Source organism: Coffea arabica, chromosome 2e (genome assembly GCF_036785885.1).
Source record: "Coffea arabica cultivar ET-39 chromosome 2e, Coffea Arabica ET-39 HiFi, whole genome shotgun sequence".
Lineage (NCBI taxonomy): Eukaryota > Viridiplantae > Streptophyta > Magnoliopsida > Gentianales > Rubiaceae > Coffea > Coffea arabica.
In genome coordinates this window covers 9,189,128-9,206,046 of record NC_092313.1, presented here as the reverse complement: position 1 = coordinate 9,206,046, position 16,919 = coordinate 9,189,128, and the positions used below count along the sequence as shown (strand labels likewise).

At 37.1% G+C, this 16,919-nt stretch overlaps 3 protein-coding genes across 3 annotated transcripts; all 3 read left to right on the top strand.

Moving 5' to 3' along the window:
- Positions 1 to 1,194: 1,194 nt before the first annotated feature.
- LOC113730767 (ACT domain-containing protein ACR10) lies at positions 1,195 to 6,311 on the top strand. Its single transcript, XM_027255663.2, has 6 exons — positions 1,195 to 1,819; positions 2,465 to 2,689; positions 3,119 to 3,224; positions 4,943 to 5,258; positions 5,446 to 5,721; positions 5,834 to 6,311. The coding sequence occupies exons 1-6, from the start codon at positions 1,666 to 1,668 to the stop codon at positions 5,969 to 5,971; spliced, it is 1,215 nt and encodes a 404-aa protein (XP_027111464.1). The 5' UTR covers positions 1,195 to 1,665; the 3' UTR covers positions 5,972 to 6,311.
- A 1,820-nt stretch (positions 6,312 to 8,131) lies between these two features.
- Positions 8,132 to 12,563, top strand: LOC113730766 (protein SEEDLING PLASTID DEVELOPMENT 1). The gene is made up of 9 exons (XM_027255662.2): positions 8,132 to 8,880; positions 9,308 to 9,522; positions 9,846 to 9,996; positions 10,124 to 10,315; positions 10,585 to 10,747; positions 10,860 to 11,098; positions 11,376 to 11,552; positions 11,636 to 11,797; positions 11,996 to 12,563. The coding sequence occupies exons 1-9, from the start codon at positions 8,383 to 8,385 to the stop codon at positions 12,236 to 12,238; spliced, it is 2,040 nt and encodes a 679-aa protein (XP_027111463.2). The 5' UTR covers positions 8,132 to 8,382; the 3' UTR covers positions 12,239 to 12,563.
- Positions 12,564 to 14,359: 1,796 nt separating this feature from the next.
- LOC140036097 (probable E3 ubiquitin-protein ligase ARI8) lies at positions 14,360 to 15,862 on the top strand. Its single transcript, XM_072077360.1, has one exon. It carries the CDS (start codon positions 14,360 to 14,362, stop codon positions 15,860 to 15,862), a length of 1,503 nt encoding a protein of 500 aa, XP_071933461.1.
- The last annotated feature ends 1,057 nt before the right edge of the window (positions 15,863 to 16,919 follow it).

The window sequence follows — 16,919 nt, the reverse complement described above, 5'->3', positions numbered from 1 at the left end:
CAAAAGAAGGAAAATATCCTCATTGAACAGCCAATCGCAAACCACGACGTTTCTTTATAAACTGTAGAGCCTAGTCGACACGTGAACTTGCTACCTTCCTTCCTTGTGTTCCCGTTTTAGCCATTTTAGCCCGTACAGACGCCCACATAAGACGCCCGATTTGTTAATTTATCTGTTAAAACACATACTAACAAGCTACAACTACAATTTGTGCAAGAAAATTGATGGGACACTACTGTCTAGACTTGTAACCACCAAGCCATTAGCCATTAAAGCTTGGTGGAGTGGATGGCAAAAGTTCAAATTTTGCCTCCCATCAAATGTCACATTTAAGAGTGGCTTAAATTCAAAAAATTCAGACGGATGCGTAGTGCACGCGTCTGGTTCGGTGGTGATTCAGTTCCCTCCAAATTATTTTTTTGTGGTGGTTCAGTTCCTCCGAATTATCTCCGGATCTCCTTAGGTCCGTCTTCTCTCCCCTGGTGTAGGATATATCAGGATATATAATAGTTATCATTTCAGAAAAAAAAACTAGTGTCTAGACTTGTGAATTTGTTGCTACCTTCCCTTCATGTTTTTAGCCTCTTAGGTGGACAGAGACACAAGAGATGCCTCGACTTGTTAATTTATCCGGTAGAATAGTGAGGGCTCATGTTGCTTATGCCAAGACAAGATGAACATGTTAACACGTCGACATTTACTTGAACAATATTTCTATCACTTAAGTTAGATTTTAAACATTCTATATATACCCCCCTTCTCTCTCTTTCTGTGTATATATGTCTTACATTGCAATATATATATATATATATATATATATATATAAAAGATAAACCACGTAACAAATTGTTGACTGAATTATCAATGAAGATATATGGCTACTTAGTTTGAGAGTATAGGATCGAAAAGAAAAGAAGAGAAAGGTTATGAAAGAAAAGAAAAGAAAAGAAGAGAACGGATTAATTTTGATGTTGTTTGATAGTTTATAAAAAAAATAAAATGATATTGAATACATATATCAATAAAATTTTGTTTAATAGACGTTTAGGATAAAAGTGATATCTTAAAAAAGTTTATAAAGCTTACTTCAACTGTCTTTCATTTTTTCACCCATATTTTAGGGGAAACAGTAGTTTTATTTAACGGTATTTGTCCGAGTGACTTATCCAAAATTTTCCATTTTCTTTCTTCTCCATCGCTTTACCACTTTCAAAACAAGCAATCTTGTCTAGCTTTCTTTCCCTTTCCGGTTTTCCCGTCAAATAAGCTCCCAAAAATAAACGGCGTCCAGCAAAGCTAGCTACGGAGAAACCAAAAAAGCAGAAATGAAAAGAAAAGAAGAAAATGGGAAAAAAGTCCTATATTTGTTGGAGTCCCACTTCTCTGGATGGCAGCCCCCAGTCCCGACTCCTCCTCAATTTAGACATTAGTTGGAGAGAATCAGAGAAAGAACATAAAGGCCAAACTACACCCTTTATCTGTTTTTGTGTTTTCACACTTGTACCCCTTCTTCTTTTTCTTCATTTTTGGGCTCTGTTTTACTGTGGACCATCCTCTGTAGTCATTCCTCCCTTGCTTCATTTTAACAATTAGGTCAATGAAACAGAGCAAGAAACAGAGTTCAAAGGGAAAGTAAGCTACGTCACTGTTAAAGAAGTTGGAGAAATGGGGGTAATATATGAAGATGCGGTTTTGATTAAGGAAGCGGAGAGCGCAGTTGATCACACAGTAATCACTGTGAATTGTCCAGACAAGACTGGTCTTGGCTGTGATCTTTGTAGGGTAATCTTGCTCTTTGGCCTTAGCATTGCCAAAGGAGGTACAACAGTTTCTTGTGTTCCTTAATCTGTATCATACTGCATTTTTTTTTTGTGAATTTTGATGATTTGTGTAGAAATGAAAGAATGGTTGTGATTATTTTCAGCTTTATTCTTTTTCTTTTCCAAAATATTCAGCTTTTTTATTTAAGGTTTCAGAAGGCAACATATTAGGGTAAAGAATGATCGGCCATTGTGTTTTTTGGAAATTTTGTTGAAATTTGCTTCTTATTTTAAAGAATCCTTTAAAACATTTCAACTTGTTGCCGGAAGGCATGTAGATTATGGTAAAGTCTTGAACTTTTTTCCTTCTTTTTTCGTTTGATACTGTTCTGATGTAGTTCCAGTGAAGGTACCTTGTTTTCATGGCAAACGTAGTTACTGTTAAGGGTTCAAATCTTTTGATATACTGCTATTTTTACTATTGGCAAGTTGGTGAAACATGAGACGTTTAGTGAAAGCTAAGATGGGTCATGCCGATTCTTAAATCTTTGTTTAGTGGTACTTTTTCATTTTGAGGTTTAGTGTACATAATGAAAAAGCAATATTCTGATATGGTTAATTTACCTAGATTCAGTATTCTAAGCAAAACTGGGAATTTTCAACTCTTAAAGTTTTGTTTATTAATTCTTTTTGGGCTGAAACAGATGTTCAAACAGATGGTAAATGGTGTTACTTAGTTTTCTGGGTTGTTGGGAAGCCAATGACCAGGTGGAGTTTGTTGAAGACGAGGCTTCAAGAGGTGTGTCCAACATGTACACCTGCAGCATCAGGAATTTACTATTACAGACCAGAGTTTCAACAGCCCAGGCCTCCAGATATATTCCTTCTCAAGTTTTGGTGTTCCTATGACCGGAAAGGACTCTTGCATGGTAAACCTTGTATTTTACAAACTTAACATACATGTATCTGCATATAGTATCTTCTGAAGTAGAACATAGGTATTATCCAATCTCCTTGATCTGCTTGCTTTTCTTGTTTCTTCTCCTTCGTAGTTATCTCTTGAGATTTGGGAAAATCTGGTCTATTTTGACCTGAAAATTGTTTATGCATGGGGGGTTTTGAAATTTTCAATATTTTAACCCTCATAGAGTATAATGTCCTATTGCCGTACATTTGGTATCACTAAATAGACGTCATACTTGTTCTCATGGTGACGGTAGTAAAAAGCTGGCTGTCTGGGGAAAAGATTTTGTTGCTTGCTTAGTAGATTCACTCCAGCTATTCCTTACTGATAGTTGGTAATGACGGATTTTACGTCGTCTCAAAAATTACCGAGGTTCTTGGATTCACCTATGCAGATGTAACTCAGGTCCTTTGTGAATTAGAACTCACAATCAAAAGAGTGAAGGTATCCACTGCGCCAGATGGAGGAGTCATGGATCTCTTCTTTGTAACGGACACCAGGTTGTTCTCTTCTGGCATATTTTAAGTGTACGCACTTTGGCATTTTCTACTGCTTTCTGCGTTTTGTCTTTGATCCTTTTGCCAATAAAATAGACAACATAACACATCTAAGCTTTTGTACCAATGTAAAGTAGTGATTAGGCATATTGTATATTCCGCAGCATTCTCTTTTCTGGGCCATAGTCAAAGTGAGAAGTTCAAATTTGTCTTATTGAGGAAATGCAGCACGTGGAACATGGTGTGCAATTTGCAGGCCATGGAGGAATGATTAAGTATTAGAAAAGTGGCTAACTTATGCAGTATTCTTCAGTTATAAGAATGAATATCAGCATTACTATTTGAACAGAAAATGACAATAATGCTTCTTGGACTACTTCTTGTCTTTTGTAAAACTGATTAACTGTATACTGCTCTGCTGGCTCTCAAAGTCCTTAAATATCCCAAAATTGTTTCAATTTTTCTGTTCTATTTTAGTCACTGAAATTGTTAGCGAAGTTAAAAGAAATTCCATATAAGCATTTTCTGCTTGATGGATTACCTACAGTGCCATCGTGAGATGTAAGTTATGAACTGATACAGTAAAAGCAATTGCAAACTCAAGGGACAAAACGAAGTAAAATAAGGAATTTTTTTTATCCCTGCTGGTTCTGAACTGCAGTTATTGTCTTGCCCACACATATCAATCTTTAACTGAAGTTATGCACTTTCATTTGATGGCTGTTGATTGATAAATGCATTGATATAATGAACTTGTAGTTGTATAGTATTGCTCGATCTATTGGAAAATATTAGACAGCATCTAATAAGTGATGTTGTGTGTCATAATTTAATCCAACATCTGAAGTATGATATATCCACTGATTGCTATTTGGAACTTATAGTATTTTTAATGCAATGCTAAATCGCATTGTCTTGCTCTATCTGAAGGAGTCCCATGTAATTCCTTAAGGCTCTTTTGGGTTTATATACACGTTCAAGTCATGTTGGTGCATTCTGCCAAAATTCCTAGCCGTGAAGGACAAAACAGTTCTGCTGCTATTTGCTGATATCAATTTTACATCAGAAAAACTTGTCCAATTGCAAGTTGTGCACATCAGCTTCCCTATGTTACTATACATCTCAACTAATGTTATGAGAATAGCAAGAAGATGAAAATTAGATGCAATATCCAACTGAATTAGTAGAAGTGGAATTGTCACTGCTCCTTGAATGACTGCGGGAAAACCCCAAAGCCATATTGAAATTAAGATACTGAACACCTTGACATGAAATTATGTAACTAACAAGGATACATAAATGGAGAAATCAGATCTCACCAAAAGCTTAGGTAGATTTCAGTTTGATTTGTTTCTTGCACAGGTGGAATTAGGATTGGTAATATTTTCTTTTACGTCTACATTTAAAAAGGTAAGGTATATTGCCACCTTCCACCTGCCTACCTTCAGTCTGTTATTCTCATTTTATAATTCCATTTATTATGCAACACGGAACTCTGTATCCAAATGGGTGTACTGAGTGTATCTGCTTCTCTGTTGGCACGTGCATCATGGGTTATTAGTGTACGCATGTACATTGCATATGTTCCTGTAATGCCATGTTCTCTTGTGAGCCTGCTTGTATGCATGAGCAATGAGGAGAGGAGATCACACTTCAACATTTCTAACTTAGTACTATTTTATATGCATTATTAAATGTAGTTGTCTTCTCTTTAACATCAGGGAACTTCTCCACACTAAAAAGAGACAGGAAGAAGCAATTGATCATTTGAAAGCTGTCTTGGGGGATGCCATGCTGAATTGTGAAATTCAACTAGCCATTCCTGAGGTTACTGCATATTCACAATCATTTCTTCCATCTTCAGTCACTGAAGATATGTTCAGACTGGAAATGCTAGGAGTTCTTGCCTCCAGTTCTGTTTCTATTGAGGTGGACAACAGCCTCAGGCCCTCCCACACACTTGTTAAAGTCTTATGTCAAGATCACAAAGGCCTCATTTATGATATAATGAGGACCTTAAAAGATTATAATATCCAGGTATATTTTTTGCTTTCCATCCTGGAATACCATCTTTTGCATTTGTGATTTTCCACTACAAGGAACTTTTAAGTTAGAATCCTTGAGAGGACTAAAGAAGAGTAACTAGGGGAACTTTTAAGTTACTTATTGAGCCTGGAACTTTAGGTTCCATATCACGTAAAGAACTGATTTTTATGAATGTCAGATCGCTTATGGAAGATTCTTTGTAAAGAACTGTGAGGTGGAATTATTTATAACGCAAGCGGATGGGAAGCAGATAATTGATCCCAACAAACAGAATGCTCTGTGCTCCCGACTGCGAATGGAACTTGTTCACCCGCTTAGGGTGGATGTCATAAGCCGCGGCCCTGATACTGAGCTGCTGGTAGCTAATCCTGTTGAGTTATCTGGAAGAGGCCGTCCTCTTGTTTTCTATGATATAACGCTAGCCCTCAAGAACATGAATATAAGCATATTTTCGGTACTACATTTTTGTTTTCATGGTTTTCATTTGATCTCTCATCTTGGTCCTTAAGTAAAGTTTCCTTTGCATTGCCATTTGGTCTATACTCTGTTCCCACAACTCATTGTAGGTGGAGATAGGAAGACACAGGATTCATGATCGTGAGTGGGAAGTATACAGAATCTTACTTGATGAATGCGATGGCTTCTCTTTGCCAAGGAATGAAATTAAAGAATGTGTCCGAAAGAAGCTGATGGGTTGGGAATGAGTTGGTCAGCAACAATTTCCACGCTTTCTTTGTGTACAGCAGTCCAAAATCTTTACCCGTGCGTATTTCTGTTTAAATCATTCCACTCCTTGCTGCGATTCATTGTAAATGTAAATGTAAAGCAATATTAGGAGTTAATTACAGGCAATATTAGGCAAGTTGCTCAAAGAAGTAAAAGGGGCTCAAGCAGCTCTAATAAGACTATAACCAGCCTCATGTGCTCCATCTTTGAGCAATTAAGTTTAGTTTTCAAAAAATGGTTTCTCTAAGAAACTTTCTACTTGTGTTTTCTTAGTATTTATTTTCCTCTCAAATGTCTATATATTGGTTCTTGATTTGAGTGGTGGGGTTATCTGGGAACATCCCTGGCCAAATTGAACGAAAGGCGATTTAGATATTTTGCTGTCAAAATCTCATGCATTAAAGGGATACTACAGAATATCTCAGTAGTGTCTGCTTCGATATAGAAAGGTGGTCCTACTACTAACGAGTAATGACCATTTATGATCTAACTGAGCTGATGTACAGAGAAAGTAAATCGGATTAACAGATGGAACAATTACAAAGACTCAGAGATCTCCAAGTAGAAATAGTAATATTAATTTACTCCAATGAAGTTGTGAAAAACAAATTTTATGCTGACCATGTTTGTGGAGTATTGCAAATTACAATCATAATTTTTTCGACATTTATGACAGGCATATATGTGAATTTTATACTACCTCTGTCCCACTTTGATAGTCCTGGTTTTTCTTTTCACACAGTTTAATAAAAAGTAGTTAACTTTGTTGGAACAATCAATTTAGGTAGTTATTTTTCTAAAATACCCTCACATTAATTAGAGTACAACTTTATGGGAACTTGAATTGATGGTAAAAAAAAGAATCAACTCTCATTAAATGGAGTTGATTTATAGTAACAACAACTTATATTGAATAAGGGTATTTTAGAAAAATTAAAATACAATTACATTCTTCAATTGGAAAGTAGTCTACAATTTGGGACAGACGAAAAAGGAAAACAGGACTATCAAAGTGGGACGGAGGGAGTATTTGAAATTTAAATTTAGCATTTATGGGATTCATCCAAGCATGGCAATATGCCGTCAGACATAAATTTTGGTTTAAATGCATTAAATTTTTTTAATAAAGGCATCAATTTCTATAATGCAACAAAGTAAGTACTAAGTAGAAGCTCATTTAAGAAAAATAAAATGTAACTCATCTCTTGGCTTATCAATTTAAAACTAGGAATATAATTAAAAGAAAAATAGTTCAAAACATCTCGTGTATTTTGCCAAATAAATTTTCTTGCCATTCACATTTAAAATAATAACTTTATGTCCCTTATAAAATAAAGTTAGTAAAATTTAATCCCAACCTAGGTTTTCAACCACTTTTTACTCTAAATCAATCACACATGCAATCACTTTTTTATATACAAAAAAAATCAGGTCTCACCTTTTTAGTGACAAATATAAATATAGATTGGATTAGATTTCACTTTTTTTTTTTAAAAAATATAAATATATAATTCAGGTCAGGTCCTACATTTTTAGGCATACAACTGAATATACATAAGATCATTTTTTTAATTACACTCCAGCCATGATGTCGCAGAACTGGGTCAGGGAAATGGAAGAAAAGTGTTCAGAGTCTCATCAGAGACTAATGAATCCCAGAACACAGCAGTACTCCTAAACTCGGAGAACATTCAGAGACTTGAGAGAGTCCTGATTGCCATTTTCTTCAAGGGAAAGATCAGCGGTGAATATCTCTGCAGCCCTAAGATTTGCTGTATAGCAAACAAAATGCCCCAATAATATATCACTATCAGCTTCCTAACGTAATATACCCAGTCATGGTTAAATGAAAACATCATGCATCATTCATAACCTTTTCATGGTTAAATGAACCAGTCACTCTCCAGTTTAAGATTTGTTTTCTTCAAGTAAATAAGTACTTCTGAAGCATTTCTAAATTGTTTCCAACAATTTCTTCCAAACAGTTCCAGCAGGCACGCCAAGCCATGTAGCCAACCAGAGTAGAACGTGCGGTCCGAAGCAGCCTTTCCGTCCACGTGGTTAGGCGTATGTGGTCAGTTTCAACGGTCGTTAACAATCTTCTGTTCGTTAACTACTAGCTGTAGTTGTAGGTAGTATTTCTCTTCAGTGGAACCCACTTTCCCTCCTATACCATAGGAGATCCCAACGAATCTTCCCTCCATCTCATCATCTTCCTCATCCCCTTCCCTCCAATGAGATCTCCTTCTTTCCCACTTCAAAATCACCAATCTAAATTTCACTATACCAAACAAAAAAGTGAGAACCTTTTTTCCATATTAAAACAACAGCATATACAGCTTAGTGTGGGTTGTGCGTGTTTCAGTGGGAAAGAACTGTAGAAGAGAGAATGAAAGCTCTGAATTCACATTTTGAGCTGATTGACATCCACAGCTCATGGCAGTCGGCTAATCAGATACCCATTTCAACCTTTGCTTACATCCGTAGCTCCACTCTAGCTGCTTCTACTTTCTCCAAGGCATTTCGTCGAACCCGTCGGGGACGCGGCAAAATCTCATCGTCTACTGCGCCGGGGACCTCGATTCGGTCACCGGAAATTCGGAGGCCGCGGGACCGATCCAGTTCCGGAAATGGGTTGTCGTCAGTTTCGTTAAGTTCGGCCTCTACTTCGACTTCTCGGGACGAGGTGGTTTCGGATTTGGACTTGTTCCTTCAGCTGGTGCCCTTGAGGATGAGGAATGAGCTGTTTAGGCATCAGGAGATTGGGCAATTGATTGAGGTTGTTATGGATTTGGGTCGAAAACCTCTTGCTCGGTTTCCCTCTGGTGATTGGGTGATCTCGGAACAACCCGTGAAGCTTGAAGATCTTGGCCATGCTATTTCAAAGGTTGTTTTTATAGGTCTTGATTATGGAACTAATTGAATTTAGCTCACTTAATTAATATGTTACTATCCTTACTAAAATTAACTCACTAAGTCAATATGTTCCACATAAGGCTTTATAGTACACTTGAATACTTTATCGTAACTGTGGGGTAGATCAACTATTGTGATTGAGACTTTTAGACTCAGCTTTCTTCGTGGATTAAAGAAAGAACGTTGATCAGTCAGACGTTTCCCTAATTAAGGAAAAAACTTATTTATGTTCAATTTGCCACACAGAAATCTGCTCATCGTTCGTTAACCATGTATTTGCACTTTATGGACACATCGGCAACTTTGCCTTTGCAATATACTTTTCTATGCTGATGGTCGGTAAGTATACATCTTTTGAGTAACTAAGCTTTCAGCGTTAAACTACCTTATTTATCTAGGTAGGTGATTTTTCTGATGACAACCGGTCGGGTATCAATCATTCTCTACATCGTATAAGTGCCATTCGCAATCGTAAAATGCAAATTATTGGTCTTACATGCCGGGTAGGTCGGGCTGTGTCTGGAAGTGCTGAAATCATTCGTGACTTGGTTGAAGAAGGAGGTTCCATCTTGGTTATAGGGCCCCCTGGAGTTGGTAAAACAACTTTGATCAGGTATACGTCGTTTATGTCCTCCTTGAAGTTAATGACGATCATCTAAATGACAGATCAATGTTGGAAGTGCCTTTGCTTTTGAACGTCTCCATGTCTTTATCCACCTTCAGAACTAAACTGCAGTACCTCCATAGTTTTCACCTTTCTGTGAACTTATGTAGAAAGTACAAATTGAGAAAGGATATAAATTAATCTGTTCATTTCTCCAAGCCCATTGTGCAAAAGGAGAGAAAAGGCCCACACTCTTTGCCAACGTAGTTATTTACCAATGAGTTACTCTTTAGCTGTTTCACATTGGCATTTACGAGCCTATGCTTCTGCAGGGAAATAGCAAGGATGCTGGCTGACGACCAGAACAAACGTGTTGTTATTGTCGATACATCAAATGAGATAGGTGGCGATGGAGATGTTCCTCATGCTGGAATAGGTCGTGCTAGAAGGATGCAAGTCCCAAACGTTCACATGCAACATAATGTACGTTGAGCTCAATCCTATGGTTCACTTTTTCATTTGGATCCCGTCCTCTGCTTTCTGTCTTGTGCATGATGGGTATGTTTCAATCCTTTCACCTGACTCTTTTCGCTCATCTGATAACAAGCAGGTGATGATTGAGGCAGTAGAAAATCATATGCCACAAACCATTATCATTGATGAAATTGGAACGGAGCTTGAAGCGTTGGCTGCCAGTACAATTGCCCAGAGGGGAGTTCAGCTTGTTGCAACTGCACATGGAGTGACCATAGAGAGTATAATAAAGAACCCATCACTGCAGATCCTTGTTGGTGGCATTGAGGTACAATGGACCCTTTTTGCCTTGTGAATTTTCATCCACCAGTATCCATTTATGTGTGTATATGACATTGATGTTAAGCCATTCTCTTTTGTGTAATTGGTCTCCTTTGCATTTTGTTTTTGTAGTTCTTGCTTGCTTATTTTATCTGGTTATTCATTTGGTAATCAAAATAAAGGATGTAATTTGTAAGAAATTGCGAAGCGTCTAGAATATCTTAGACATACCTTTATTGACCACTTGATGGTTTCTATTCATTAATTGGATGATAGAGCGTTACTCTTGGTGATGAGGAGGCAAGGAAAAGGAAAGTGCAGAAAACAATTCTCGAGAGGAAAGGACCCCCTACATTCACATGTGCAGTAGAGATGATATCAAGAACTGAGTGCTGTGTCCATCATAGACTGGATGCAACAGTGGATGCCATACTTGCAGGTAATCTGAGCTTCTCATCAGAATGCCTGAAACTTTAGTATAACCAGTATATCTGAAGCCTGTGATCTGTTATTAGTACCTCATCTTGATCAGAATTTCTTGTGGGCTGTAGGAAAATCTCCTCTGTTTGAACTCCGACGCGTAGATGATGAAGCTAGTAGTTCTCTAAAATCTTCTTTAAGTACCCAAAAGGATCCTGTACAAGACTCTAAGCTGGTTAATAGTCAAAGTGAAAAGGTTGGAACAGAGTCTGATGATGAAGGTGTGGATTATTATCGCAAATCCAGTAAATTGAATAATGATAGGTATCTTAACCAGAGGAGTTCTCCTGTCTGTGTGTATACTTTCAAGGTAAATGTTGCAGTCTTCAATCCTCTTGGTCCTTTCATATTTCAGTTTCAAATGATTTTATTAAGATAGGCAGCAAAAAAGGCACAAGAAAAAATTTTTAGTATTTCATTCCATAAAGGTTTTTGTGTCATGCTATTAATCGACACAAAATCAATTGGTTTACATGTTTCATTGGAATTCCAGTATGTACACATATTTCACTAGTATTGCATTCTATAACTAAGAGAGCATCTTGGGGCTAGACAACTTTTGTTAATCTCTTTTTATGTGTATCTAGATCCAGGAAGCTGATCTGACACAGGTAACAGCTGTCATGGGGCTTGATGATGAAATAGATGTGACTGATGACGTAGGTGCTGCAGATTGTATTCTTGCTTCTAGTTTTGAAATGAAGCAGAATCCTTGGATCCGTGGGATAGCAAAGTTCCACCATTTACCTATATTTGTTATTAAGGTAACTTAAATACACTTGTTTTTAAAGCAAAATATACCTGTACGTATGTACAGTTGTTCATCTGCTTTTGTGGGATTATGTAGTCAAATACAATGGCTCAAATGGTAAAGGCAATCCGTATGATCCTTGGAATGGATTACTTCGGCTCTTCCACAAAGCAGCTAGTGAAGGACACTCTTGACATTGAAGTCGAAGATGATGCTCCTAAACGAAAACCATCATTGGAGGAGATTGACGCCTTGGAGGTGCACCAACTTAACTTATTTCTACTGGTTTATATACTTTGTCCAGATGATAATTCCCTGACATATAACAGGATGTATTTGAATTTGTGTTTGCTTTTGGTTGCATTGCAATCAATGTATTTGGACAAGTGTTGTTTTGTTTTGCTTGTTTGCTTGTTATTTGGTATACTTGACCTGCGTTTGTTTCATTCCTTACAGGAGGCTCGACTTGCAATTGAATACATTGTGATACCAGGTGGCGAGCCTGTAGAACTTCTTCCGAGGCGCTCTGAAATAGTTGCTCGACAACTAGAGCTCGTGAAGAGTTATCAGTTGGCTGCTGAGAAATCCGGCACGGAGTCAAACCTGAGGTTGCAAATCCTTCCTCAAAGGTTAACTAAGAAAACTTCTAATAAATTTTCCAGATTTGGTTCAAGTTCACCGAAGGATACAATTCTTTAACAAGTGGTGGAGCTACTAGTGTTGCTCGCCTCCCGCTTTTGCCTGAATAATCTAATGCTTGTGGAGATGCAACAAATTTCAACCCCGGTTGATAAATATCCCTGCTCAACTCAAATGTAAATTATGTATGATCTGCCTTGTAACTTCCAACAGCGCATTCTTTTTTCTTGTAAGTGTAATCTGTACTTTGTACAGAAATCTTAATCATCTAAAACAGAAAGATATTCTCAAAAGCATCACAAATAGGCTTCATTAGGGTAACCACTTTCTTTTGTATCTGGGCATCGTTGTGTTGCAACTAAATTAAAACCATGTTTCAGTTCCAGCCTATTAATAAATACTGCAATTCTTTCTCACAAAAAACGGCTCCTTGCCTATGCTTATTATCTTTATCAATTGTACGTTTGCAGTTTGCCATTCATACCTAAAGTTGGACTCCTTGATCAGGCATTTATTTCCAAGCTGAGATCTTTAACTCGATAAAATCCCTAAAATCTATATGATCTTTTTTTGAGGAATATGGGGTTGATCACTACTATTTTCTGAAAAAAGTAACTGGGAATTTAAGATTCATTATTGTTACCAACTTTGTATGCAATGCGGATACCTATGCACTATAAAGTTTTATTTTCGTTGGTATCCTTATGCAACTTTTTTCAACTGACCATTAACCTCCCATAATTTCTCCTACTAACTATCGTAATCGTAATCTTGTTATTCCAAAAAAAAAAAAGGGAAAATCGTTTAAAATGTCTCTCATATTTTGCAAAATGACTTTTTTCGTCCCTTACTTTTAAAAGTGTAATTTTACGTCCCTTACAAATTCTTATTAGTCAAATTTGGTCCCCACCTAGGTTTTCGACTAATTTTTAGCCGAAATCCACCACATGCCTTGCATGTGATCATTTTTTAGGGGTAAATTTGTCAAATCAAATTTCACATAATTTGATTTTTTCGTCCCTTACATTTTACAAAATGAATTTTTTCGTCCCTCACATTTCAAAAAATGATTTTTTCCATCCCTCACATTTCATAAAATGAATTTTTTTTTTATCTTTCATTGATCATGTGTACGAATAGTTTCTTTTTTTTTTTTTTTATAAACCCATGAATATATCTATTTGATTTCACCTGAACAATACGAATATCATGTAGTATATTTGTATTTGATCTAATCTACAGCTACAATTAGCTTATTCAAATGAAATTAAATAGAGATATATTACATGCTATTTGTACTGTTCAGGTAAAATCAAATAGACATATATATGAGTTTTCAAAAATAAGAAAAGACTATCGCACACATGATCAATGAGGGATGAAAAAATTTATTTTGTGAAATGTGAGGGACGAAAAAATTTATTTTGTGAAATGTCAGGGACTATGGATCATATTATGTGACATGTATTTGATAATTTTACCCCTAAAAAATGATCATGTGTAAGACTGTGGTAGATTTCGCCTAAAAACTAGTAAAAAATCTAGATAGCGACCAAAATTGATCAATATTAATTTGTAAATGACTTAAAATTACACTTTTAAAAGTAAGGAACGAAAAAGTTATTTTACAAAATGTGAGGGACGTTTTGAACGATTTTCCAAAAAAAAAATATTACTACTCAAGATCAATTATAATACAATACTTTCCTATTATTTGCTGAGTTAGGAAAGTATTCAATTTATTCGATTAGGGGTATTAACAAAAATTCCATTGGAAGGAATTTTTACATTTTTTTTAGAGTTACATAGGTTACAGCGGGTCCAAGTTACTTTTCTAACATGCTGGATTTTGTCAAAAAGGAACTTACTCAGTGGTTTACAATAAAGGAGGGTTGCCCGGCACGAAAAAGAAATTTCGCGGAAAAGGCAATTACAATGAGAAAGAAATCTCGGGGAAAAGATTTCCACATTTCCAACGGTTCTCCCAACTCTCTCCCTATTTATGTTTTCATAGCCCGAGACCCTCCTGAAGAATTCATTCCTAGTTCTGAAGCATTTGTTCGTGGTTACCAGTTGAATTTATTCTTAGTCGCCAAGCATTCCTTCTTAGTTACCACAGTTCCTGCATTGCTATTTCTTTTCTTTTCTTGCATTTTTGTGAATTCATTTCTGTGTTGAAAGATGGCGGAGTGTGAGAACGATTACTACGACTCCTATTACAGCGAAAGGCTTGATCACGATCATGCAAACAAGAAGAAAAACAAGTTCATCATCTTGACTGAAGAAGATGTTGGATCTAGAATGGACGACGATATCTTGCAAGTTTCATCTGTTCTCTCAGTTTCCAGAGAAGCAGCAACGATTCTCTTGTACCGTTATAATTGGGATGTTACCGACGTTGTTCAAGAATGGTTTGAGAATCAAGAAGGTGTCCGCAGCGCCTCTGGACTTTTCAGAGAGAAACCTGGACCGATGGATGTCGAAGACGGAGACGAAGAATTCGTCTGTCGGATTTGCTGGAAGGAGCACCCCATTGCCCTCGTTGTTGTGGCGTCTGCTGCTTGTGGTCACGTCTTTTGCAAGAACTGCTGGAAAGAATTTATCAGTAAATCAATCAATGAGGGCTACGTTAAAGATGGAGGGTGTTTGATGCTGAGATGTCCTCAGGACTCTTGTGGGGCTGCGGTTGGCGGAAACATCATTCGTTCTCTGGCCTCTGATGGAGATAAGAACAAGTATGACAAGTTTCTTGCTCGATCTTATGTTGAAAGTCGTGCAAACTTGAAACTCTGTCCTACCCCTGGGTGTAATTGTGCGGTTGAACTTGATAACAGGGGTCCGGATAGATTAAGCAAGAATTTTGACGTTTCTTGCAATTGTATGTATGGGTTTTGCTGGAATTGTCTGGGGGAAGCTCATAGTCCGGTTGATTGTGAAACTGTGGCCCTGTGGGCGGTTAAAAACAGTTCTGATTTGGAGACTGAAAATTGGTTGTTGGCTAATACTAAGCCTTGTCCAAAATGCCAGAGGCGGATTGAGAATGTTGGGGATATTGATAATGGCGATTGGTACATGACCTGTGCACCGCCTTGTGGTTGTGATTTGCGCAATGGTGAAGAAACTTTGGCCTGTAACACTTATGAGAAGGCAAAGAATGAGGGTGTTTATGATGAAGTAGAGAAGACGAGGCGGAGGGCTAAAGCTTCGTGGGATTACTTCGAAAGATGGTATAATAACCATCTCTCTTTGGAAAGAGCCTTTCTTGATCTGCACCTGATGAAGAACCAGAATCTTGAGATGCTGAGTAAAATCCATGGCCTGGAAGCGACTCAGTTCTGGTTCATTGTTGATGCTTGGGTTCAGATTGTGGAATGTACGAGGGTCCTCAAATGGGCTTCTTTCTATGGCTATTACTTACAACAGTACGAGCACAAGAAGAAGGAGCTTTTCGACTACTTGCTCAGCGAAGCAGAGGGTGTTTATGAAATACTTCATCAATGTGCAAACAAGGGACTGTCCAAGTGCCTTGAAGCAGAATGTTCTTTGGACACCTTCCTTGATTTTCGCACCAAGTTACCTGCGCTGACTCGTGTGACTAGAAAATACTTTGCTGACTTGGTTACAGCATTAGAGAATGGTATTGCAGAACTGGCTTCATCTTCCCACACAATCAAGCAAAAATAAGATTGAGATTCGATACAAGTTGCAGCAATGCCAAAAATTTCTTACATGTTTGCGACTCTTTCCTTTTTCGGCTCTTAGTTACTAGTCCAAATATGTAGTTTCGACTTTCAGATTCTACAATGTGTCAGTTGAGTATTCAAGTTTCTGTGACCAGAAAAGGCCTCTGATTTGGTAGTGTATTCTACAATGGTTGTTCTTTTGAGAAAATAATTTGTTTACTTTTTTTTGCGTTCCTGCTGAGTACAGTACTTGACGCTCCAAGAACTGAAATCCATTAGCTTAAATCGACCATCTTATGTAGTGGAAGCATCAAATCTCTAACTTTCTGATTTAACTTTGGCTCTCAACTTGGTAACCACATAGCAACTCCTGGATTGATAATCTTTCCTCCCAATAACAGCAGAATAAATTGCAGCTAGCTCTGGCAGAGACATGCTAAGGAGCCCATTCCGACCAAAGCTACAGAATTCCATTTCAGGCTGCAGGAGTGGATGCCACTTGCGAAATGGTTTTGTAACTTTTATATACATGTATATAAAAAGGGCCTTTTTATAGGCACTTGCTAATACACCAGATTCCATCCCAATCTATTATGTATATATATACACACACTAATAGTGACTACTTTCCCTTGCATTTATACACTTTTTCTAATTAATCTTTATGCATTTGCATGCTTTTTCTAATTAATCCTATATTTTTCAAAATTTAATATTTAAAATACATTTTAACGCGTGCTCACAGGTCACTCGTCAAACAGACAGTATAAAAAATCCAACATATGAAAATTTAGCACGTCCGTTAATTTTACCCAAATTACTAGTATATATCATGCACACCAAGTGGAACAAGTATAAGCTCAATGATGGATATACACCAATTATAGATTCTAATGGGAAAGGCGGACCTTAGTTGTGTGTAACTTAAAATAAGTTAAAAACAATAAGTATGGAAGTTATAAAGGGAAAAAAAAAAGTAAATAGCAAACTCCTTCTGAACGAAAACCTTCTTAAATAAATAATTCTTTCTTATAAAAATTGCTAGCGGATATTTGCTA